Here is a 27,517-nt window from a genome sequence, read left to right on the forward strand (position 1 = left end):
CTGCCCCCCCTCTTTTCTGCGGCTGGCCAGTTAAACGTGCTCGGATAAGGGGTCTGGTGTGGATTTTTGGGGGAACTCCACGCCATTTTTATTAAAATTTGGGGTGGAGTTCCCCTATAAATCCACACCAGACCTGAAGGGTCTGGAATGGATATTTGGGGGAAACCCCACGTCATTTTTTTTAAATTGACGGTGGGGTTCCCCTTAATATCCATTCCAGACCCGTAGGGCCTGGTAATTGAATTTGGGGGGACCCCCACGCTATTTTTTTTATGCATGAATTCGCTCTGAATTGCCAGAGCCGACAATTCATTATAGCCGCAAGTCAGTTTTAAATGTCTTTTTTTCTTTCAGAAATGACACTTTGTGCAGTGACAGTTCTAAGTACGGGAAACATGCGCTATTTCACATGCTAACTTTACACCCCCCCTAGGTACGAAATTTAAAGGAATATTTCACTTTTATTGTTTCAATTTTAGCATTATTAAAATCACTGCTCCTGAAAAAACGGCCGTTTTTAAAACTTTTTTTTGCATTGATACATGTCTCCTGGGGCAGGACCCAGGTCCCCAAACACTTTTTAGGATAATAACTTGCATATTGGCCTTTAAAAAAAGGAATTTCAATTTAAAAATTTCAAGTCCTATAGACTTTAATAGGGTTCTAAAATTCACACGAACGTTTGGTGTGTTCGCAAGTTCTGGTGCGAACCGAACAGGGGGGTGTTCGGCTCATCCCTACTAAGGACACGGATTACTGGAACCATGTCCTGTGGTCTGATGAGACCAAGATAAACTTATTTGGTTCAGATGGTGTCAAGCGTGTGTGGCGGCAACCAGGTGAGGAGTTCAGACAAGTGTGTCTTGCCTACAGTCAAGCATGGTGGTGAAAGTGTCATAGTCTGGGGCTGCATGAGTGCTGCCAGCACTGGGGAGCTACAGTTCATTGAGAGAACCATGAATCCCAACATGTACTGCGACATACTGAAGCAGATCATGATCCCCTCCCTTCGGAGACTGGGTCTGCAGGGCAGTATTCCAACATGATAACATATGACCCCAAACACACCTCCAAGATAACCACTGCCTTGCTAAAGAAGCTGAAAGTAAAGGTGATGGACTGGCCAAGCATGTCTCCAGACCTAAACCCTATTGAGCATGTGTGGGGCTTCCTCAAATATCAGGTTGAGGAACGCAAGGTCTCTAACATCCACCAGCTCCGTGAAGAGGAAGCTGGAGGAAGTGGAAGAGGACTCCAGTGGCAACCTGTGAAGCTCTAGTGAACTCCATGCCCAAGGGGGTTAAGGCAGTGCTGGAAAATAATGGTGGCCACACAAAATATTGACACTTCGGGCGCAATTTGGACATTTTCACTTAGGGGTGTACTCACTTTTGTTGCCAGCTGTTTAGACATTAATGGCTGTGTGTTAAGTTATTTTGAGGGGACAAATTTATACTGTAATGCCCTGTACACACGATCGGTTAATCCGATTAGAACGGTCTGATGGATTTTTCCATCAGTTAACCGATGAAGCTGACTGATGGTCAGTCGTGCCTACACACCATCAGTTAAAAAAACGATCGTGTCAGAATGCGGTGACGTAAAACACAACGACGTGCTGAAAAAAACGAAGTTCAATGCTTCCAAGTATGCGTCGACTTGATTCTGAGCATGCGTGGATTTTTAACCAATGGACGTGCCTACAAACGATCGTTTTTTCCCTATCGGTTAGGTATCCATCGGTTAATTTTAAAACAAGTTTCAAATTTTTTAACCGATGGATAAATAACCGATGGGGCCTACACACGATCGGTTTGGTCTGATGAAAACGGTCCATCAGACTGTTCTCATCGGATTGACCGATCGTGTGTACGCGGCATTATACAAGCTGTACATTCACTACTTTACATTGTAGCAAAGTGTCATTTCTTCAGTTTTGTCACATAAAAAAGGATATAATAAAATATTTTTAAAAATGTGAGGGGTGTACTCACTTTTGTGAGATACTGTGTGTGTGTGTGTGTGTATGTATATATATATATTTATGTCTGCTTTCAAGCCAACTGGTTATGAATAATTTTTCAGGACAAAATCACTATAAGTATTATGGACATGTTTATAAGTATATGATTTTAAATCGTAACACAATGTTGCAAGATTTTTTTTTTAAAAGACTTTGGGCCAGATCCACATAGAAATGGATCAGCGCAGCGTATCAGAGATACGCTACGCCGCCGTACCTTACCTGGCGGAATTTCGAATCCTCAACGATTTTGCGCTGTAAGTTACGGCGGCGTAGTGTATTTCTGGCGGCGGAATTCAAATTGGCGATTAGGGGGCGGGTTTCATTTAAATGAAGCGCGTCCCTGCGCCGAATGAACTGCGCATTCATCGTCCCGAAATTTCCCGCCGCGCATTGTGCTAAATGACGTCGCTAGGACATCATTTTTTTAACTTAGACGTGAGTTACGTCCATCCCGATTCACGGATGACTTACGCAAAAAAAAAAAAAAAATTATAATTTCTACGCGGGAACGACGGCCATACCTAACATGGCAAATCTAACTATACGCTGCAAAATACCAGATTTAACTATACGCCGGAAAAAGCCGACTAGAGACGACGTAAGAGAATGCGACGGCCGCGCGTACGTTCGTGGATCGTCGGAAATAGCTAATTTGCATACCCGAAGCGGAAAACGACGCGAACTCCACCCAGCGGATGCCAAAGTATTGCATCTACGATCCGAAGGCGTACGAAGCCGTACGCCTGTCGGATCAAACCCAGATGCCGTTGTATCTTGGTTTAAGGATTCAAACTAAAGATACGACGCAGGTAATTTGAATGTACGGCGGCGTATAAGTAGATACGCCGGCGTATAAGTAGATACGCCGGCGTACTCGCTCTGAGGATCTGGCCCTTTATTTCTTTAAAGAATCCTGCTTGGCAAATATAACTTAAAATAATAAATTGAGTTAAATTATCTAGACCTCTTTCACATTGAGGCGTGGAGCCGCGGTGACGGTATAGCCGCGCTATTTGTAGCGCGGCTATACCGTCGTATTTACCGCGATATTCGGGCGCTAGCGGTGAGGTTTTAACCCCCGCTAGCGGCCGAAAAAGGGTTAATACCGCTGTATTACCGCGCTTTCTCATTGATTTCAATGGGAAGGCGCGGTATAGGAGCGGTGAACACACCGCTCCTATACCGCGGTAAAGATGCGGCTAGCAGGACATTTGCAGCGCTCTTGGAGGCACTGTGGTTCATCGATCAATCAATTAAAATGATTGATTTAGATGACTAAATTAATTGTTCAGGCCTCCCCTGACATAACATTAACTTTACACTAAGGTGTGTTGGCATTCACAACTATATGCATTATTTTAGCACCAGTACTGGCTTGTGGTCTCCTGCTCTCGGCTTTAGCACCCAGCTTAATACATGCAGTTATTACTATCAATAATTATTTAGGGAATGCTGTGCTTCCTATCTGTCATAAAACTGTACTTCAGTATTTATTAGTAGTAAATATATGTTTTATTCACTTCTGTACAACAAGTAAAAATCAATAGTCATTACCAGCTGGACATTTATCATATCGCCCGATCATTCCCTCATTACTTCACCCTCCCCGGGAGATGTATGATCATGTCGGCAGTTCTGGGAAGTTCTGCTCAGAAGAAATGAAGTGACTTACGGAACAGATTAGGAGTCTTGCGTATTGTCAATGTGAAGCCATGGCCTGGCTTGTGAACTCTGAAGAAAATCATTGCCACATTCTGAGATGACCTTGTGATACTTTGCATGTTGCCATCTTCGCATATATCGATGTATCGCTCACTGGTGGAGAGGAGGTGGTCCAATGAACTAGGAAACTTCTCTCCTTTAATGATCCAGCCATCAAAAACCTGACAGTATTATTCAGAAAGTATTATTATGGAGCAAAATCAGAATGGTATAAAAAAAACAAGCAGACAAGAACATTTTACCTAAAAATGTATTTTTATTCAAGTTTCAATGTCTCCAGAGACATTGTTTTAATTTATTTCAATTTTTTTTAGTACTTTGGGCTGCAATGCCTAATTTATTTTTAATAAAGAGGCAATAGGCCTGAACGGTTGAAGTTAGAGCCACACCAGATATAAAAGCTAAAGAAAAGTTTAGTATCTTATTGATATTGCTATCCAATCTGCATACAAGTTATTGATGTCAGTTTACTTGGCTTGTGATGTGAACTGAATCACCACATCATTGCTAAAAGGTCCAGTTAGGCCCCGTACACACGACCGAACATGTCTGCTGAAACTGGTCCGCGGACCAGTTTCAGCAGACATGTTCGTCGTGTGTAGGGCCGATCAGACAGGTTTTCAGCGTACATTTGTCCGCCCGACCGTTTTCGAGTGGACAAATGTTTCTTAGCATGCTAAGAAACATGCCCGCTGGAATCCTGTCCGTCGGACATGTTCGGTCGTCTGTACAGACTCACCGTACATGTCCGACCAGCCGCCATCTACGACGCATGCGTGGAAGCATTGACCTTTCAGCATGTCGCCCCGTCATCGTCGCGGCGACGGCGCAGACACATCACCGCGCTGTCTGTCCGCGCGGATTGTCTCTCATTTCTGTCTGATGGTGTGTACAACCATCAGACAGAAATCTCCGACCGGACATGTCCGCTGAAAACGGTCCGGCGGACCGTTTTCAGCGGACTGTCCGGTCGTGTGTACGAGGCCTAAGGGTCAGGGGGATAATTAAGAAAAGAGCAAATGTGTTTCAAAGGTTCAAAGTCATCAGGTCCCAAAATAGAAAACAATGTATATGGACTAGGGCCCAGATTCACGTAGAATCGCCTATCTTTAGGTGGGCGTAGCGCATCTGAGATACACTACGCCGCCGTAAGTTAGAGCGGCATGTCCCGTATTCTCAAAGAACTTGCACTTTACGTTACGCCGGCGTAGTGTAACTGGGCCGGCGTAAGCCCACCTAATTCAAATGTGGAAGTGGTGGGCGTGTTTTATGCATGCTCAGTATCACGTCGAATTTTCAAATTAAATTGCGCCCGCTCAATGCCTAGTCGACGTGAACATAACTTACGTCCAGCCCCATTCACGGACGACTTATGCAAACGACGTAAAACGTGAAAAATTTGACGCTGTTCCGACGTCCATACCTAACATTGGTACGCCTCATCTACGCCTCATAGAGCAGGGGTAACTTTATGCCCAAAAAAGCCTAACGTAAACGACGTAAAAAAAAGCGCCGGCCGCACGTACGTTTTTAGAATCGGCGTATCTAGCTCATTACCATATTCGACGCGTAAATCGACAGAAGCGCCACCTAGCGGCCAGCGTAAATATGCAACTTAGATACGATGGCGTAAGAGACTTACGCCGGTCGGATCTAAGACAAATCTATGCGTAACTGATTCTAAGAATCAGGCGCATAGATACGACGCCTCAAACTCAGAGTTTCGACGGCGTATCTGGAGATACGACGGCGTAACTCCTACGAGAATCTGCCGGCGTAACTCCTACGAGAATCTGGGCCTAGATGTTTACTTGACCTTTTAATTGCATTTCTTCCAGTGCGATTGTCTGCACAGATCTCATCAGCAGCTGGTATGGCACCTTTTTTCTCAGTACCACACTGCATTGTCTTAAAAGTGTAAAACAAGTCAAAATAGTGTGCACAAAGAACTTCAAAACCACAACCTTACATCCCCAGAACTTCTTCCCATCCCCATAACCCTAATTATTCCCCAAATATAGGGCCAGATCCACAAAAACCTGGCGTAACTTAAAAAATCCCATTTAAGTTACACTGCCTTAAAGTTTCTACCTAAGTGCCTGATCCACAAAGCACTTATCTAGAAATTTCAGGCTGTGTAACTAAAATTCCGCCGGCGCAAGGCGTTCCTATTCAAATGGGGCGAGTCCCATTTAAATGAGGCGCGCTCCCGCGCCGGCCGTACTGCGCATGCGCGAAGTTACGTTACGCCGAGTTTTGAGGATCGCGACGGCTTAAAAAAGTTGCGTCGGGGAAAAAAAATAAAAATTACAGCGTCGCTCGGCATGCATTCCTGAGAGGGAGAACTCCATGCCAATTTTCAAAGAAAAAACCGGCATGGGTTCACCCCCCAGGAGCATACCAGGCCCTTAGGTCTGGTATGGGTTGTAAGGGGACCCCCCTACGCCGAAAAATCGACGTAGGGGGTCCCCCTACAATCCATACCAGACCCGTATCCAAAGCACGCTACCCGGCCGGTCAGGAATGGGAGTGGGGACGAGCGAGCGCCCCCCCCCTCCTGAGCCGTGCCAGGCCGCATGCCCTCAACATGGGGGGGTTGGGTGCTCTGGGGCAGGGGGGCGCACTACGGGCCCCCCCACCCCAGAGCACCCTGTCCCCATGTTGATGAGGACAGGACCTCTTCCCGACAACCCTTGCCATTGGTTGTCAGGGTCTGCGGGCGGAGGCTTATCGGAATCTGGGAGTCCCCTTTAATAAGGGGGCCCCCAGATACCGGCCCCCCACCCTAAGTGAATGGATATGGGGTACATCGTACCCCTATCCATTCACCTGTAGGCAAAAAGTAAAAGTTAATAAACACACAACACAAGGCTTTTTAAAATATTTTATTATTCTGCTCCGGATGCCCCCCCTGTCTTCGTTATTAGCTCAATTAGCAGGGGGGGCTTCTTCTTCCGCTCTCCGGGGGTCTTCTCCGCTCTCCGGGGGGGCTTCTCCGGACTCCGGGGGGCTTCTTCCATCTTCTCCCCTCTTCCGCTCTTGACTCGGCGAACCCCGGTTCTTCTGCAGATGTCCGGTGCCTTCTTCTTCAGCGCTGGCTGCCTGCTATGTTTGTGTGTTAGCTCAATTTCTAACAGGCAGCCGGCGCGGTCTTCTGTGACGTCATCTTCTCTTCTGTTCTTCTCCCCTCTTCCGATGTTGCCTCGTCGCCTGTTGTCGCTGTAATGATGGAAGCGCGCCTTGCATCACATTTATATAGGCATCACCGTCCCATCATGCTCCGGTAGGTACCCACGTGGTGGGTGCACGTGGGTAGGCACCCACCACGTGGGTACCTGCCGGAGCATGATGGGACGGTGATGCCTATATAAATGGGATGCAAGGCGCGCTTCCATCATTGCAGCGACAAGAGGCGACGAGGCAACATCGGAAGAAAGGAAGAGAAGACCCTGACGCCACAGAAGACCGCGCCGGCTGCCTGTTAGAAATTGAGCTAACACACAAACATAGCAGGCAGCCAGCGCTGAAGAAGAAGGCACCGGACATCTGCAGAAGAACCGGGGTTCGCCGAGTCAAGAGCGGAAGAGGGGAGAAGATGGAAGAAGCCCCCCGGAGTCCGGAGAAGCCCCCCCGGAGAGCGGAGAAGACCCCCGGAGAGCGGAGAAGACCCCCGGAGAGCGGAAGAAGAAGCCCCCCCTGCTAATTGAGCTAATAACGAAGACAGGGGGGGCATCCGGAGCAGAATAATAAAATATTTTAAAAAGCCTTGTGTTGTGTGTTTATTAACTTTTACTTTTTGCCTACAGGTGAATGGATAGGGGTACGATGTACCCCATATCCATTCACTTAGGGTGGGGGGCCGGTATCTGGGGGCCCCCTTATTAAAGGGGACTCCCAGATTCCGATAAGCCTCCGCCCGCAGACCCCGACAACCAATGGCAAGGGTTGTCGGGAAGAGGTCCTGTCCTCATCAACATGGGGACAGGGTGCTCTGGGGTGGGGGGGCCCGTAGTGCGCCCCCCTGCCCCAGAGCACCCAACCCCCCCATGTTGAGGGCATGCGGCCTGGCACGGCTCAGGAGGGGGGGGGGGGCGCTCGCTCGTCCCCACTCCCATTCCTGACCGGCCGGGTAGCGTGCTTTGGATACGGGTCTGGTATGGATTGTAGGGGGACCCCCTACGTCGATTTTTCGGCGTAGGGGGGTCCCCTTACAACCCATACCAGACCTAAGGGCCTGGTATGCTCCTGGGGGGGAACCCATGCCGGTTTTGTCTTTACAAATTGCCGTGGAGTTCTCCCTCGGGAATGCATACCAAATGCCGTCGCTGGAATGGGCTTTTGCAAGGTGTGACTAGTTTACACTTTGTAGAACCAGCCCTAATTTTACACTTGCAAAATAACACTTACGGCGCAAAAAGGAAGCTGGAAAGCTTTGTGGATCGCCTTAAGTGCTAATTTGCATACTAGAAACGGCATTTCGACTCGAAATGCCCCCAGCGGCGGATGCGGTACTGCATCCTAAGATTCGGCAGTGTAATTCAATTACACATGCCGGATCTTCTGCCTAACTTTGGAAAAAGCCTTTTGAGGATCGTTTCCAAAGTTACACACAGACTGAACAGCAGTTAAGTCGGAGTATCTCTTTTGTGGATCTGGCCCATAGACTTTAGGTACATGTTACACATCTGCTTACATACTTACATACAGTAGGTAAACAGATTGGTTAGGCTGCAATATAAGAGGGAGAGACAAGGCAGATTTTATCTAAAGCCCCGTACACACGATCGGACCTTTGTCTGACCAAAATCACATCAGAATTCCGACGGAATTCCATCGGAGTAAAAGAGAACACATTCTTTATCTAAACTCAGATGGAATTCATCGGAATTTCTGATAGAATTACTCCGATGGGGCATACACACGGTCGGAATTTCCATGGAAAAAGTCAGTCAGACTTTTTCCATCTGAAATTTCGATCGTGTGTACGGGGCTTTAGAGATAATAGCCAAAAATATTGTTCAGTGGCTGAACAATATGCTAACAGTTTGGTTAGCCCGCCATATAATAGGGAGGTAGAATGGTGATTTTTTTCTTGAAATATTAATTTGATTATATTATGTGTGAGACAGTAGCCACATGAGGCAAGTTTTATCTCAAAATAAAATAATAATTTATTTAGAGAAACACTAAAATTGTTCATTGGCTGGACAGTTGTGAGCAGCTTGGTTAGGCTGTAATATAACAGGTATATAAGAGGAGACAATTCAGGTTTTATCCAGTGGTGTCTCCATTTTGTCATTTTACAACCAAAAACGTAAATGTATTTTAAAGTGGAGTTCCACCCATAAATATAACATTACATCAGTAGTTTTAAAAAAAATGTCATTAGTCCTTTATGAAAAAATTTTTTTTTTTTAGATGCCTTCAAAGTGTTGTTGCTAGGCAGAATAGTTAATCTTCCCACTTCCTGCACCTAGGTGCTTAATGCTTCCTAACCTACACCGCACAGACTCCTGGGAATGTAGTGGGTGTAACTTTCCAGGAGTCTGTGCACTCCCCAATCTCAAAGAATCATGTGACTTGGACAGCACAGGTGCTGAAACCTGATCTGACACTGCTTGTGCAGCACTGAGCATGTGCAAGATTTGCAAGGCTGAAATCCAGGAAGTTATACAGTCTGGCTTCATGATGCACACACTTAAGATGGCCCCAGTCAATTTCTATTTTATAAAGTGTCTAAATGCTGTAACAACCTAACAAAACGGACCTTAGTTTACAGACTAACTTTACTAGAATACATTAAGCTTGTGTATTACAGGGGTATTTATATATAAAAAGTGAAATTGTGGCCGGAACTCCGCTTTAATGGGATTTTATGCGATAGACCAGCACAAAGTGGCACATAATTGTGAAGTGGAAGGAAGGAAAATGATAAATGTTTTTCAAAATTGGCACCTTGGGCGGATCCTATATCTGGCATTCCCATATCATTAAGGCTACTAATCTCTGTCCTTTCTCCACTCCAGTAGTAACAGTATACATATAGAGATCAATATATATACTGTATATATTTGCAAGTATTTTTATAATGTGCAATTGCTGGCATCTTTGTAAAAACACACTGGGATAAAGAGGCACTAATTTTTAACAGGTACAGGATGTAGTAATATGGTACGCCATTATCTGACATTTTTTCTTTAGTGTTGGCTGCAGCATCACACACAGTCGCAGGCGTAGTGATATCTGCACACTGCAATTTCCTGTTTCCCTGCCTTGGAACCTACAGTACCTCTATTCCTTCTGCCTTGATGTTCTGCACCTGAGAGAAGAGTTCTCTGTTGTGTGCACACGAGAGAGAGAGTTTCTGTGCTGTCTACAGGTCACAGAGGCGTTATTTGCTGTCAAAACCGATGAGAATGGACCAAGCTTCAGTTTCATCGGTCCAAACCGACCGTGTGTACGGCCCATCGGTCTTTTGTCCTTCGGACCAAATTTTTAAAACTTGATTTAAAATAGAACCGATGGACCTCTGACCGATCGGGCCAAACCGATGGTTAGTACACAAAAGCATCGGTTCAAAACCCGCGCATGCTCAGAATCAAGTCGACACATGCTTGGAAGCATTGAACTTCGTTTTTTTCAGCACGTCGTGTGTTTTACGTCACCGTGTTCTGACCCGATCGGTTTTTGAACTGATGGTGTGTACACACATCAGACCATCAGGCCACTTCAGCGGTGGACCGATGAAAACGGTCCATCGGACCATTCTCATCAGATGAACCGGTCGTGTGTACAGGGCCTTAGTGATAGAGGAGTTCTGTGCTGTCTATATATGAGAGGAAGGTTCTGTGCTGTCTGCAGGTGAAGGAGTAGTTCCCTGTGGTTGATGAGAACTGTAGTTTTTTTTTTTTTTACTGCAGAGAGAGAGGAGGATATGCCTGCTGTTACACCTTCACCCTTAACAGGGATAACATTATAAAAGCTCAATTTGACTTTACTCCTCAATGGTATAGATTTTCAAAATTGTTGTAATTGTTAGTGTTTTGTATAGGGGTAGTAAAGGAAGATGTTTTTGCCTATCCTGTATTTTTTTTTTAAAGTGTATTACTCGAGCGACGCAAGCCACACATTTTGTATAGTGGTTAGGCCGCAATATAAGAGGGAGAGATAAGGCAGGTGCTATGATGCAATTAAAATTTGACTGTATTACCTGGGAGACAATAGCCACAAATATTGTTCAGTGGCTTGACAGTATGTAAGCAGCTTTCTTAGGCTGTAATATAGGAAGGAGAGACAGGGCAGGTTTTAGCATTCAATAAACATTATCTAATTATTGCAAATTTTTTTGAGTGCCAGAGCATTGGAATAGGCCATAAACATTGAGATGTACCGTAGGACTTTCCCTGTAGCAAACATTAGAAATTTGGAAATCGAGTTACGGAAACATTATTATGTGATACATTTTCCGTGTCTGGTAACTGGAATAGGCTGCATATTTTGAGACATAAAGCAGTATCCTGATAGTGTGATTTAGCGACACAGAAACAATACATTTTACGTGCTGGTAGAGGAAGCGGTGGCCTTCTAGCCAAAATAATGGCAACATAGTACCTGCCACTGTGGTATAGCACAGGCCATAACTTCAAGGAAGGGGGCTAGTTCCATAAGCTAGAATGGGAGCAGCTGCAAATCCAGTATTTTCGCCAAGCTTGCCATGCGGGTGATTTGGGGACATTTTTCCTTCTTCTCCAATTGCCTTGGAAGAATTGCTGCCAGAAATGGTGGGGTGGGTGTAGAAGAATTCTGCAGATAATATGTATCCCATCACAGTAATTTAGCATAATATAGCATAGCATAACATCGTATGGCAAATGACTCTCTTTATACAGGCTGCAAGCGCTCCCTAAACTATTCTAGCACATTGACAGGAAATTTGTTCTGGCGAATTTGCCACATAAATTAGCTGGGATCATCAATTTCAAAGATGCTGGATCTGATGTAAACCCATGGTAATAATAAAGCTGAACCGTATCACTACTGAAAGCTGCTATTTCTATTTGGGGGCATTTAGGGCCAGATTCTCGTAGAATTGCGGCCGTGTAACGTAATCCGTTTACGTTACACTGCCGCAAGTTTTCAGTGTAAGTGCCTGATCCACAAAGCACTTACCTGTAAACTTGCGGCGGTATATCGTAAACACGTCCGGCGCAAGCCCGCCCAATTCAAATGGGGCGGGTACCATTTAAATTAGGCGCGCATGCTCAGTTTTGAAATTCCCACCGTGCTTTGTGCGATGTGACGTCATTTTTTAGAACGGCGACGTGCGTAGCGTCCATTCGTATTCCCGGACGTCTTACGCCAAAACAAAAAAAAATTGAAATTCGACCCGGGAACGACGGCCATTCTTTAACATGGCTCAACTAAAGTTAAGCCATGTTAAAGCAGGTGTAGATTTGCGACGGGAAAAAATTACTAGCGACGACGTAACAAAACTTTGTGGATCGCCGTAAATCCTCATTTGCATACCCGACGCTGGAATACGACGCAAACTCCCCCCAGCGGCGGCCGAAGTATTGCATCCTAAGATCCGACGGTGTAAGTCAATTACACCTGTCGGATCTTAGGGCTATCTATGCGGAACTAATCCTATGAATCAGCCGCATAGATACGACAGGAGATACGACGGTGTATCAGGAGATACGCCGTCGTATCTCCTCTGTGAATCTGGCCCTTAGTGAGTAGATAGGGATAGCTTTGGTAACCATACAGGCTTTGTGGCAGCCATTCACACTAGTCACTGCTCAGTAAATGCAGCTACGTTTTGGATAAAAAATTATTTACGAAAGGCAAATCCACTTTGCACTGAAAGTGCACTTGGAAGTGCAGTCGCTGTAGATCTGAGGGGAAGATCTGAAATGAGGGGAGGCTCTGCTGATTTAATCATCCAATCATGTGCAAGCTAAAATTATTGTTTTATTTTCCTTGCACAAGATTGGATGATAAAATCAGCAGAGCTTCCCCTTGTTTCAGATCTTCCCTTCAGATCTACAGCAAGTGCACTTACAATTGCACTTTTAGTGCAAAGTGGATTTGCCTTTTGTAAATAACCCCCGTAGTGTTATTGTACACAATGTAATATATACCTTGTACACAACATATTTCGCTTGTTTACAAGAAAGATTCTAGAGAAAATTAAGATGAAATACTTGGAACCACTGGATTTTTTTTCTATAAACTCTATTTGGTTAGACTAACTAGGCCCCTTTCACACTGGGCGCAGGAGGTGCGCTAGCGGTATAGCGGTGCTATTTTTAGTGCCGCTATACCGTCGATTTACTGTGATATTTGGGCGCTAGCGGTGCGGTTTTAACCCTTGATAGCGGCCGAAAAAGGGTTAATACCGCCGGCAATGTGCCTCTGCAGAGGCACATTGCCGGTGGTATTATCGCGGTTTCCCATTGCTTTCAATGGGAAGGAGCGGTGGAGGAGCGGTAAACACCCCGCTCCTTCACCGCTCCAAAGATGCGGCTAGCAGGACTTTTGGAGTGGTCCTGCTAGCACGCAGCTTCACTGTGAAAGCCTTCAGGCTTCCACACTGAAGACTGCAGGGCAGGATTTTTAGCACTAAACCGCCTGAAAAACATGTCAGTGTGAAATGGGCCTTAAAGTGATGTGTTTTTAGCTCATGAGCTCCTCTAAATCCTATAAAATGGTAGAGATCATGATGCTGTCACTGTCAAGTTTCAGATAGATATTGGATAACATTCTCTGAATCCATTCTACTCCCTCTTCTCTGTGTAGAGCATCAGAAAGAAGTCAAAGCGATGCTCTGTGATAGCACTGACCAATCAGAAACACTGTCGTCCATCCTGGAAGTGCTGCACAGAGAAGAAGAAGAGCAGGGTTTTCAAATCCCCAGACCGCTGTACCAGCTGCATAGGCACTGAGAGCTCAGCATCCTTGGAGGTAAGTAGAGCAGGGACCAGGGGGTGGGTATATGGGGGTGCAGAGTTGGGGCTGTGAGGGTGTACAGAGTTAGTTTACATTTTTTGTGTAAAGCTGATCTAACACTTTAAAGGGGTGGTTCACCCTAAAAACTACTTTTTCTTATTCCACTGCCCCCCCACATTACAATCCGATTAAGGCTCTTTTTATTTTTTTTCATGCTGTACATACCTTAGTACAGCATATTCACCCGTGCATCCGGGTTGCGAGTCCTGCGGGAGTGGGCGTTCCTCACATGCTGGTGATTGACGTTTTGCCCAAAAACGAGCTCCCCCCCGTCGCGTAAGCCGCGTCACGGTTGGCGAAAGGAGCCGAACGGCGAGTCGGCGCTATACTGCGCATGCGCATCGCCGTTCGGCTCCTTTTGCCAATCGTGACGCGGCTTACGTGACGGGGGGGAGCTCGTTTTTGGGCAAAACGAGCCTTAATCGGATTGTAATGTGGGGGGGCAGTGGAATAAGAAAAAGTAGTTTTTAGGGTGAACCACCCCTTTAAATAATGTACTGCTATTTCTAGTAATGTTAAAAACAAAGAAATTGCATTTTCAGAGAACACAGTTTGGTGTCCCAGAAAACCATTGAACCCACACAAGCTGATGTGTAGTAAATGCAGTTATAAAACCACAGAAGTATGACAATATCTGCAACATAAGATACGTCTATAAATGGAATAGGAAAAAAAAAATCAACCTAAAAATATTTCAAAGGTACTATTTATATTGCAAGCCCCTAAAGTCACTGATTTTTTATTCATAAACACTACCTAAGGCAACATCTATGATTTAGTGGTTATGAGGCTCCTTCGTGCATCTTGTTCCTTATAGAGTTCTGACATGTTGTTTATGCTTCATCTGGCTGAACTATGACCTGCAGCTGAATGAGGACCTGTAATTATTCTGTTATTCATGGCCTTTGTGGAAACTATAGAGACAATGGGGATTATTTACTAAAGGCAAATCCACTTTGCACTACAAGTGCAAAGTGCACTTAAAATTCCACTAAAAGTGCACCTGGAAGTGCAGTCGCTGTAGATCAGAGGGGGACATGCAAGGAAAATAGAAAACAGCATTTTAGCTTGCACATGATTGGATAATAAAATCAGCAGAGCTTCCCCTCATTTCAGATCTACCCCTCAGATCTACAGCGACTGCACTTCCAAGAGCACTTTCAGTGCAATTTCAAGTGCACTTTGCACTTGTAGTGCAAAGTGGATTTGCCTTTCGTAAATAATCCCCACTGGCAGAAGATTTTTTCTTCTAAACATATGCTATTACAGTAAGCAATGGAGCTTAAGTTGAAATTACAATAAGGCCTATAATAGCAAAGTTTTTGATATTTTTGAAAACTTGATAGAAAGATGAAGGTTTTGGAGGGCTGGATTCCTCAATATCTGTAAGGCCCCGTACACACGTCCGAGAAACTCGACGGGCAAAACACATCGTTTTGCTCGTCGAGTTCCTTGTGAAGCCGCTGAGGATCTCGGCGAGCCAAAATTTCCCATTGACCAATGAGGAAATAGAGAACATGTTCTCTATTTGGCCCGACGAGATCCTCGACGGTTTCCTCGGCAAAAAGTGTACACACGACCGGTTTTCTCGGCAGAATACGTCTCCCATCGAGTTTCTTGCTGAATTCTGCCGAGAAACTCGGTCGTGTGTACGGGGCCTAAGTTTTGCAGTGAGATAGAAAATCCAATATGAAAGTTTTACAATGCGACTCTCACAAACAGGGCCGCTGATAGGGGGGGACCACCAGCCCTTCTGTAGGGGGCCCGGGCACACAAGGGGGCCCGGATAGCAGGAGGATCGGTGGAGCATAGAATGAAGAATGACAGCGTCTCTTACCCAGCAACTCAAAGCTGGTTTCTCTCCCTCTCCCTTTGGCATTGGCAAATGTAGTAGGGATTTGGGGAAGTGGATATGTGCTGGGGGGGGGCAGGGGGGTAATTTACAGGGGGTTGTGCTAGGAGGGGGGATTTTTGTTTGGAAATTTTTGCAAGGAGGGCCCGGTGAGGTAGGCTGTACGGGGCGCCGTGATTTCTAACAGCGACCCTGCTCACAAATACCATGGCTGGGGTCTCATGACAAATGACCAATGGTATGCAAGGTATGAAAATTCTTCTTATAATGTTGAATATTTTTGAAAGTATGGAAAATGTGGTGTCATTCACAACGTTGGAATTATTTACAAAACTGCACATACCCAGCTTAATTAGGCTTTGTTATTTACTACTTTATTGATATGGGAGCACCGCTCCAGCCTCAACTACTTCTTTAATACCGTCTACACTTGCTGCTACTTGGAGCCATTGCTGGGGACAACCTATCAGACTTCCCTACTGAACATCCTTCACCACAGGATCCCTAGTAAGTATACTGAAGCCTGCAAAACGGATAAGTTGTTATTCTGTTACTTGTAGTGCTATAGCAAGACCTGCTACCTATATGCCAACTATACAAATGCTATTTCTTATCATGTCTTCTGCTGCTCAACATCTAGGAAATACTGTTGTGTTATAGGACTGTCTGCTAAGGAATATGTTAAAGGCACATCTACACTTAAATACCCTAAGCTATTCACCTCTCATACATAACTACTGGTTGTTACTACAGCTCCTAATTAATATATGTACTCTCAAAGTACCTGAGCTATTCACCTCTCATATATAACTATTAGTTGTTACTACAACTGTTATTTACTACATGTACTCTCAAAGGGCCAGATTCACGTAGAATCGCGGCGGCGTAACTTATCCTAGATAAGTTACACCGCTGCAATTTTTCATCGCAAGTGCCTGATTCACCAAGCACTTGCGATGAAAACCTACGCCCGCGGCCTCCGGCGCAAGGCGGGCCAATTCAAATGGGCGTGTGCCATTTAAATTAGGCGCGCTCCCACGCCAGACCTACTGCGCATGCTCCGTTTCCTAACTCCCGCCGTGCTTTGCGCGCCGTGACGTCATTTTTTTGAACGGCGACGCGCGTAGCGTACTTCCGTATTCCTGGACGGCTAACGCAAACGAAGTTGATTTTTAAATTTTGACGCGGGAACGACGGCCATACTTTAGACAGCAATGACTAAAGTTAAGGCACCAAAAAAAAAGTGTAACTTAGCGACGGGAAACTATACTAGCGGTGACGTAGCGAAAAACCGTTGTGGATCGGCCGTAACTCCTAATTTGCATACCCGACGCTGGTTTACGACGCAAACTCCCCCCAGCGGCGGCCGCGGTACTGCATCCTAAGATCCGACAGTGTAAAACAATTACACCTGTCGAATCTTCTGGCTATCTATGCGTAACTGATTCTATGAATCAGTCGCATAGATAGAAACAGAGATACGACGGCATATCAGGAGAAACGCCGTTGTATCTCATTTGTGAATCTGGCCCAAAGTACCTGAGCTATATTGCCTGTTATACGCAACTATTAGTTGTTACTACAACTCATATTTACTACGTCCTGACATAAGTGCTACTTGTATATGGGCCTATACCTTAAAGTTGCGGAACATGTTCTCCTAAACTTCCTATGCTAAGGGTTGACGTATTCTATATCTTCTCCCTTAGGTCGCCTAATGCACAACGCTATGTAATACTCATAATAATCACTAGCGTACAGTTGTGCATTGCAATCTTTAGAACATAAAATAATTTTAAACACTAAGCTCTGGTCGCATGTTGTAATGCGTCTATATTTAGTAGCTCAACGCCTTTCTTTATGTGACAGAGACATGATGTAGAGATTCCCAAACTCCTGTTTGTGAGGAGTGATGCTTGGGGCCCAATACTGAGTTGTCACATAGAGAAGCGCATTGAAATCCGCAGTTGTGGTTCACTCCCGTTTCCCTAGTGTCGTTACACCCCCTCACCATCATTACAGCCCCCCTCTCCATCATTACAGCCCCCCTTTACCATCATTGCAGCTCCCCCTCACCATCATTGCAGCCTTACTGTGCCAAACAATGTAGCCTCACCAGTCAGTGTGTGCATTACGCACATCGGGCATCTCCTGCTCCTGTTGTGTCATGGAGCTCACTGTGAAAAGTTTGGGGCGTGGTATGATAAAAGTTCCGCCCTCCTCCAAGACCAGCTTGTGTGATAGACAGAACACTGCCTCTATCACACAAGCTGGTCTAGGAGGAGGGCGGGACATTTATCACAGCGTGCCCAAACTTTTCACAGTGAGCTCCGTGACACAGCAGTCTCCTGCTGTATGTTACAACCGGCGCCTCCCCTGCACCCACTACCGCCTTGTCGGGAATCTGGCCCTGACTCTCTATATGCATGGCACAAATATGCCTTAACTACAGTGTCAAAAAGGAGAATCTTAAAGACACACAAACCTCAACATAATCATTTTTTTTTAAAGTATACTTTTCTATTAAATATGCTTTTCTGTACATAAAATATAGATTTATCACTAAGTAAGTCTAACTGAAAGGAGAATTTCATTAAAATTGTAAGGCAGGACTTAGCAGCCAACAGAAATTAATGCTCTTCTCAGGAATGTGTAATGTACAATATAACATAAAAAGTGCAGGGGTCAGGAGTATGTAACATACAGCATGCATAGCTCAGGAGTATGAAATTAACTGAGTTTAGTGGTCAGTAGTAAGTAAGCACAATGTGTAGGGGTCAAGAGTATGTAACACATAAAGTTCAGGGGTCAGGAGTATGTCATGTACATCAAGCAGGTGGCAGGAGTATGTAAGATTCAGAGTGCAGAGGTCAGGTGTATGTAATGTTCAGAATGCAGGAATCAGGAATATGTGTGACACAGTGCAGGGATTAGAAGCATGTGAATTACAAAGTACAGTGGTCAGAAGTATGAAACATATAAAGCACATACATATCGGCATATAGAGTACAGAAGTCTGGTGTATGTAATGTATAGAGTGCAGGGGCCACAATTATGCAACATTCAGTACAATGTACAGAGTATGGTAGTTATGGGTTTATAACATTCAGCTCAGCATACAAAGCAAGGTGGTCAGGAGAATGTAACTTGCACTGTATAATATATATTCCTGACCATTGGTGCTCAGTGGTTCTTCCTGTCAACCCCTATGCCACTAGATGGGTAGTAGGAGTAGAGACGTAGGGGTTAGCAAGAGGAACAATCCAGCAGAGCAGGGAACACAGGAGATCAACTCTACTGGAAATGTCTGTTTCTAAAGAAACGTAAAGTGTTTCTAAACCCAGAACCTGCTTTCACTATATCTGATCTCCCGCAGTACACAGAACATGAAAATTCAATTGTTTTATTAAATATAAACGGCTAAATACCTTTTCTCATCAGCAGTATATAGCAGTCTCATGACTTCTATCAGTGTCTGGCTGAGCTCTGGTGAAACCTTGTAAAAGGAGCTTTCATTCTCCTCTGATTGTTCTATGAGGCTGCATGACCCCTGACTTTCTGTCTGGACAGTGCTGATTAGCCCTGAGCTGATCATATGCACCCTCCCAAAAATAAAAAATCTCTAGCAATGCACACCAAACTGAGCACGTGCAGAGTGCCCCCAAGGATCTGTACTACCAGAGAATGGATTGGGGACAGTAAAGGAAGGGGAAGATCAGAGAAGACAGGATCAAGTATCCTTTTTACACAATGTGCAGGGTTAACCCCTTAGGTTCCACAGTGAGTATGACAAGCATTACTGCATATACAGACTGATCTTACTGTTGTGGGTTTAGTAACAATTTAACCACTTGAGGCCCGCGCTATAGCCGAATGACGGCTTCAGAGCGGACCTGAAAATCCAGGAGGACGTCAATTGACGTCCTCCCCTTTGCCCGTCCCTTATAGTGGAGAGACCTTACGGTGTAGGAGTTGAATTTTTTTTTAGGCCTCACATTATGTATGGGACTCAACCCAAAAAACACTTCACGTTCCTTTTGGTCCAAAAACCTACATTCCTACATTTCAACGATAATACCCAGTGCCATCCCTGAAATCACCCAAATCATGACAGGCTTTTCAAAATTCGGCCCTTACTGAATTCTTTTTCAGAAAAATTCCCCCAATTGTATACCCCGGACCAACACATCTGTGTGGATGAGTCCCTTGTTAAATTTACTGGCAGGCTTCAAATAAAACAATTTATACCCAGCAAAAGAGCCCGCTATGGTGTGAAGGTGTACAAATTGTGTGACCGAGTCACAGGATACCTGTATGCCTTCAGAGTGTACGAAGGCAAGGACACCCAGCTGAATCCCCCTAATTGCCCAGACTACTTGTGATCAAGTGGCAAAATTGTTTGGGAACTCATTAACCCCCTATTGGAAAAAGGATACCACTTGTACATGGACAACTTTTACACCTCTCTTCCCCTGTTCCACAACCTGCACCGGAAGCAGACACTTTCCTCAAAGCCTTGTGAATAAAAAGCTGAAAAGAGGAGAATCAGCAAGTCTGCGAAACAAGGAGGTTCTGGCAGTGAAGTGGAAGGACAGAAGGGATGTGTACATGTTATCTACCATCCACAATGACACCGTCGTTGAAACCCGCAGAAGGCGTGGCACCACCATCCGAAAGCCCACATGCATCCAGGACTACAATTTGTTTATGGGGGGGGGGGGGGGGGGTTGACTTCAATGACCAGATGCTTATACCCTATCTTGCCACAAGGCGGACGTACCATTGGTACAAAAAAGTTGCCATTTATTTTTTTCAATTGGCCATATATAATTCTTTTGTAATTCACCGCAACTCCACCTAAAAACCCCAAACGCTTCCTTGGCTACCAAGAGGACCTTATCACTGCCCTTATTTTCCCGAACGATGCACCCCAAACCAATCCGATCTGATGTTTTAAGTCATCTCGCCGAGCGTCATTTTCCCGATAAAGTCCCTCCCACAGAAACAGGCTGACGACATCAAAAAAGATGTAAGATATGCGCCAGTGAAGGAGTCAGACGAGACACATCTTACCATTGTGCCGATTGTCCTTCCCAACCAGACCTCTGTGTAACTGACTGTTTTTGCCGTTACCATACCAAACTAAATTATTAATCCTCCGTTCCTGCCTTCACACACCTTCACACCCCTTATGCCACTGCCTGCTCTGTAACTGACCCCGGCTTGTAATACCTCTGCCTGCTCTGGAACTGACCCTGGACTGTTTTTTCGACCATTCTTCTGCCTAACGATTCTGTAATGCCTCTGCCTAATCTGGAACTGACCTCGGACTGTTTGACCATGTTTTTGCCTGCCTCATGGACTGATCTTGTACCCTGCTACGGGACTAGTGGGTATCAACACAGGGGTCTCACATATGTGAGGGGCTCCAGAAAAGTTTTTCTGGATGAAGAAAACATTTTTGTTGTTTTCTCATCCTAGATTAAGGTCTGGTTGCCCGGAGGCTTCAAAGAGATTTGGGTGGGAGAAGCTTCTACCCCTGTCCCCATTCTGTCCTGAATGAGGCCCTACTTCTGCCTGCTGCCTGTAGGACCTATGCCATCATGCCTCTGCCTGTTGCATGAACCGACCACCTGCACAAACCCTGACGGGACAGTATCCCTGCCTGGACAATTGTGTATGCCGTTGCTGACCAAGTCCCTGCCTGCTGCCTGGACCAGTGCTATCCTGCTGTGTAGAACTGCGCTACTATTACCACAGGTAATCTTTTGTTTACGCTTTGCTCAGCATAATGTATTTTGGGGTGTAATTCTTGGTATGTGCATGCTATGTGTCTCTGGTTCCTTGCATGTTGAATCTCTGTATGTGGTCAGGCTTTGTAGAAGTCTCACACATGTGGTATCGTTGTACTCAGGAGGAGTGGCAGAATGTATTTTGGGGTGTAATTTTTGCTATCTAAATGCTATGTGTTGGAAATATCTTAGAAACTGACAACTTTGTGTAAAAAAAAAATGCGTTTTCATTTTTTTTCCACATGTTCCAAAAACTTCTGGAAAAAAATGAACTGTTCAAAGGACTCATTATGCCTCATAGATTATACGTTGGGGTGTTAGCTTTCCAAAATGAGGTAATTTTGTGGGTAATTCCATTGTCCTGGTGTTCCAGGGCCTTCAAAAGTGTAATAGGTAGTCAATTAGTTAGATGTGCAATTTATGCTTCTAAAACCCCTGATGGCGCTCCCTGCATGTTGGGCCTCTGTATGTGGCCAGGCAGTGAAAAAGTCTCACACATGGGGTATCGTTCTACTCAGGAGGAGTAGCAGAATGTATTTGGGGGTGTAATTTTTGCTATGTACATGCTATGTGTTGGAAATATCTTATCAATGGACAACTTTGTGTAAAAAAAATGCGTTTTCATTTTTTTTCCACATTTTCCAAAAACTGCTGGAAAAAAAATAAACCGTTCAAAAGACTCATTATGCCTCATAGATTATACGTTGGGTGTTAGCTTTCCAAAATGGGGTCATTTTGTCGGTAATTCCATTGTCCTGGTGTTCCAGGGCCTTCAAAAGTGTAATAGGTAGTCAACTAGTTAGATGTGCAATTTTGCTCCTAGAACCCCTGATGGCGCTCCCTGCATGTTGGGCCTCCGTATGTGGCCAGGCAGTGAAAAAGTCTCACACATGGGGTGAAAATTGCGAGTATTGCCTCGTATTGCCACATGGGGTATCGTTCTACTCAGGAGGAGTAGCAGAATGTATTTGGGGGTGTCATTTGTGGTATGCACATGCCATGTGAAAGAAATAAGCTATTACAATGACAATTTTGAGAAATTTTTAAAATAAAAATCTTAATTTTGCAAAGTATTGTGGGGAAAAATTACAACTTCAAATAACTCACCATGCCTCTTAATAAATACATTGGAATGTCTACTTTCCAAAAAGGGGTTATTTGGGGGGCATTTGTACTTTCCTGGCTTGTTAGGGTCTCAAGAAATGAGATAGGCCTTCAGTACATCAGGTGTGATCAGATGTGATAATTTTTTATGATTTGCACTATAGCTTGTAGACTCTAAAACTTTCACACAGACCAAATAATTTCCCCAAATTTTGGGTTATTTTTATCAAAGACATGTAGCGGTATAAATTGTGGCCAAAATTTATGAAGAAATATGAATAATTTGCAACATTTTATCACAGAAACGAAGAAAAAATATATTTTTTTTCAAAATTTTCGGTCTTTTTTCATTAATAGCGCAAAAAATTAAAAACCCAGAGGTGATCAAATACCACCAAAATAAAGCTCTATTTGTATGAAAAAAAGGACAAAAAAATAATTTGGGTACAGTGTTGCATGACTGAGTAATTGTCATTCAAAGTGTGAGAGCGCTGAAAGCTGAAAATTGGTCTGGGCAGGAGGGGTGTTTAAGTGCCCAGTAAGCAAGTGGTTAAGCGCCCAGTAAGCAAGTGGTTAAGCCACTGATTCCTCTTTAGAGAAGCTGTGAGGACGCCAGGAGAGGTGGTTATTCACTTTGGGCCAAATCCTCAAAAGAGATACGACGGAGTAACTGCTGTTACTCCATCGTATCCCTGGTCCTAACTATGGAACTGATCCACAGAATCAGTTTCCCATAGTTAGGACGAAGATCCGACATGTGTAATTGAATTACACTGCCGGATCTTAGGATGCAGTACCGCATCCGCCGCTGGGGGCATTTCGCGTCGAAATGCCGCCTCGGGTATGCAAATTAGCACTTATGGAGATCCACAAAGCTTTTCAGCTTCGTTTTTTCTCCGTAAGTTTTATTTTGCAAATGCAAAATTAGGGCTGCTTTTACAAGGTGTAAACTGTTTACACCTTGTAAAAACAGACCTTTCTTGCTCGCAACGCGATTTTTTTTAAATTTAAAAAAAAAAAATTGGCGCCGTATCTTTTTTTTTACCCGACGCAACTTTATTGTCCCGTCGCAATCCACAAAGCCTGACGTAACGTAATTTCGCGCTATGCACGTCGGGAAAATGACGTCACGAGCATGCGCAGTACGGCCGGCGCGGGAGCGCGCCTCATTTAAATGGGAATCGCCCCCTGGAGAAGAGGAACGCCTTGCGCCGGCCCGATTTAAGTTACACCGCTCAAAATTTCTAGGTAAGTGCTTTGTGGATCGGGCACTTAGTTAGAGATTTTGCGGCGGTGTAACTTAAATGTAAATATAGTTGGTTTTAGTTGGACAAAGCTACAGGCACCTGAGTGCTCATACTGTATGTGACCAGCCATAATTGAAATAAATGGGGTTTTGGATGTTGATAGTTTTGGAGCTTTGAGCTACAAAATGCTCAGATGTGAATGGGGTATAATACTTACAGAATAAGAGCACATTGAGATTTCAAGGAGTATAAAAAAAAAAAGCATAGAACACGTTTTCCAAGGATAAAAGAGGTAGGAAGAAATTATCTACACCATTAAGCCACCATCAAGAGATTATTTATTATTAGGGTGGTTAAACCCCTCCACAGTGTATCAATCTGTTACAAAAGTAAAATTTTTAACCGCTTGCCGACCAGCCGCCGTATAACAGTTATACGGCGGCAGGTTGGCTCTGCTGGGCGAGATCACGTAGCTATACGTCATCTAACCGAGCAGCCAATAGGGGCGCGCGCGTACCGCAGGAGGCGCGCACGCTCGCCCCTGACGCCGAAGCGCGTGCCCGGCGGTGATCCGGGCACCCGCGATCGCTCGTTACAGAGCGAGAACTGGGAGCTGTGTGTGTAAACAATGTATGAACAGCGATCAGTCATTTCTCCAAGTCAGTCCACCCCCCCTTCAGTTAGAACACACCCAGGGAACATACTTAACCCCTTCCTCGCCCCCTAGTGTTAACCCCTTCCCTGACAGTGGCATTTTTATAGTAATCAATGCATTTTTATAGCACTGATCGCTATAAAAAATGCCAATGGTCCCAAAAATTTGTCAAAAGTGTCCGAAGTGTCCGCCATAATGTCGCAGTACCGATAAAAATCGCTGATCGCCGCCATTACTAGTAAAAAAAAAATATTAATAAAAATGCCATAAAACTATCCCCTATTTTGTAAACCAATCAATAAACGCTTATTGCGTTTTTTTTTACGAAAAATATGTAGAAGAATACGTATCGGCCTAAACTGCGGAAACAAATATTTTTTTTATATATTTTTGGGGGATATTTAGTATAGCAACAAGTAAAAAATATAATTTTTTTTCAAAATGGTCGCTTTATTTTTGTTTATAGCGCAAAAACTGAAAACCGCAGAGGTGATCAAATATCACCAAAAGAAAGCTCTATTTGTGGGAAAAAAAGGACGCCAATTTTGTTTGGGAGCCATGTCGCACGACCACGCAATTGTCAGTTAAAGCGACGCATTGCCGAATCGCAAAAAGTGGCCTGGTTTTTGACCAGCAATATGGTCCGGGGCTGAAGTGGTTAAAATATATAAAATAAGCACACAGCATAACAAAAATACTTTAGCAATAACGTGGTATTAGGCATATAACTACAATTAAACGATATGTACAAATATCCAAGTATGTCATATCACATTAAGGATAATACAGCATACGTATTTGCTCCACTGATAATTCCGACCAACAAAAATATATGCATGTACAGTATATACAGTACAGACCAAAAGTTTGGACACACCTTCTCAATCAAAGAGTTTTCTTTATTTTCATGACTATGAAAATTGTAGATTCACACTGAAGGCATCAAAACTATGAATTAACACATGTGGAATTATACATAACAAAAAAGTGTGAAACAACTGAAAATATATTTCATATTCTAGGTTCTTCAAAGTAGCCACCTTTTGCAGCAGACACCTCTCTAGAACTGGTAAGAGGAGACTGTGTGAATCAGGCCTTCATGGTAGAATATCTGCTAGGAAACCACTGCTAAAGAAAGGCAACAAGCAGAAGAGACTTGTTTGGGCTAAAGAACACAAGGAATGGACATTAGACCAGTGGAAATCTGTGCTTTGGTCTGATGAGTCCAAACTTGAGATCTTTGGTTCCAACCCCCGTGTCTTTGTGCAACGCAGAAAAGGTGAACGGATGGACTCTACATGCCTGGTTCCCACCGTGAAGCATGGAGGAGGAGGTGTGATGGTGTGGGGGTGCTTTGCTGGTGACACTGTTGGGGATTTATTCAAAATTGAAGGCATACTGAACCAGCATGGCTACCACAGCATCTTGCAGCGGCATGCTGTTCCATCCGGTCTGCGTTTAGTTGGACCATCATTTATTTTTCAACAGGACAATGACCCCAAACACACCTCCAGGCTGTGTAAGGGCTATTTGACCAAGAAGGAGAGTGGTGGGGTGCTGCGCCAGGTGACTACCTCTTGAAGCTCATCAAGAGAATGCCAAGAGTGTGCAAAGCAGTAATCAAAGCAAAAGGTGGCTACTTTGAAGAACCTAGAATATGAAATATATTTTATTTATTTTTATGTTTAGTTTTGATGTCTTCAGTGTGAATCTACAATTTTCATAGTCATGAAAATAAAGAAAACTCTTTGAAAGAGAAGATGTGTCCAAACTTTTGGTCTGTACTGTAGGTTCAATGAGCGCCACTTAAGTCATATAGCAGTTGATGTTCAGAAATACACACACAAAATGGAATAATGGGAAGGATAGCTCAGCCAGACCCTGGTGAAAAGAAAGGAAAAGGAGAAAACCCCAACTTTTCGGGGGTGTAAGAACCCCATTTCTTAAACACCTCATGCCTAAAAACTGACCTTGAAGCCATCAACTCTGTCCATAGCAATACGCCTTTCTAAGACTAAATACTGACATATTGCTCATGTGGGGGAAATAACATATCAGTAGTATTTCTACCAATACCCTATTGAGATGAAGGCTGGAAGATGCTGCTCTATCGAACTGGCAGCTAACGTGTGAATATTTCTGAGGGGATTAGTAGCTAAAGTAAGTAAAATGTATGGAAGGAGTTATTCTGTAACATATCAGATGAATGATAATCCCTTTCAATACATACACATGCCCCAAGCTTCTTCTATAAGGCCTCGTACACACGACCGAGTTTCTCGGCAAAAACCAGCAAGAAACTTGCTGGGAGATATTTTTTTGCAGAGGAAACCGGTCGTGTGTACATTTTCGTCGGGGAAACTGTCGAGAAACACGACGAGCCAAAAAGAGAGCATGTTCTCTATTTCCTTGATGGGAATGGAGAAACTTGCCTTGTCGAGTTCCTCGACAGCCTAACAAGGAACTCGACGAGCAAAACGATGTGTTTTGCCCGTCGAGTTCCTCGGTCGTGTGTACGAGGCTTCACACTTGTTCTCATAAGTTAGCATCTGTCTAGTGCCAGGTTGTAATAAACTTTCATTACCGGATCAACTTTCATTACCGGATGAAACCAGAAATGTACAGGAGTGAGAAAAACCCATGAATCTTTTACATGTACTCTTCCACCTTTCATGAGGTTGCTGATGTTCACCATCCACCAGTACTGAAGGATCTCCATTGATCTCAGCATGTAACAGTGGCAGCAGTGATGGTCCTAGTGATCATAATGAGACATATGTGATCCATGCATTTATTGGGGTTGATTTACTAATGGAGTAGATCACATTCACTTTGCAAAATCCATGTTCAACCCAACAGTGTGCAAGGAAAAACAAAGTTTTTTTGCTTGCAGATGAACAGATGGCATAAGTGAAACAGCTTTACCTTACTCATTAGCTAAGTGAATACTGTCTATTCCCTAATAAAACAACCCCACTTTCTGTCTGTGCTCAAGATCTCCTGTAGCCCTCATGCAGCTGGCTTGTAGTTAGACCCAAGTCCACCTTTTTATTTTTCTGCTTAACCACTTAAGGACCGGACCAATATGCTGTTAAATGACCCAAGGGG

General features: G+C 44.3%; 1 protein-coding gene across 2 annotated transcripts in view; it reads right to left on the reverse strand.

The window, feature by feature from the left end:
* Positions 1–27,517, reverse strand: part of LOC120929502 (corticotropin releasing hormone binding protein) — a 48,170-nt gene that overhangs the window by 14,822 nt on the left and 5,831 nt on the right. For both annotated transcript variants that reach the window (XM_040341040.1, XM_040341030.1), the window contains exon 4: positions 3,699–3,909. In XM_040341040.1, coding sequence (XP_040196974.1) covers positions 3,699–3,909 — 211 coding nt within the window. The remainder of the gene's footprint in view (positions 1–3,698; positions 3,910–27,517) is intronic.

This window comes from Rana temporaria, chromosome 1, assembly GCF_905171775.1.
Source record: "Rana temporaria chromosome 1, aRanTem1.1, whole genome shotgun sequence".
In the NCBI taxonomy this organism is placed as follows: Eukaryota; Metazoa; Chordata; class Amphibia; order Anura; family Ranidae; genus Rana; species Rana temporaria.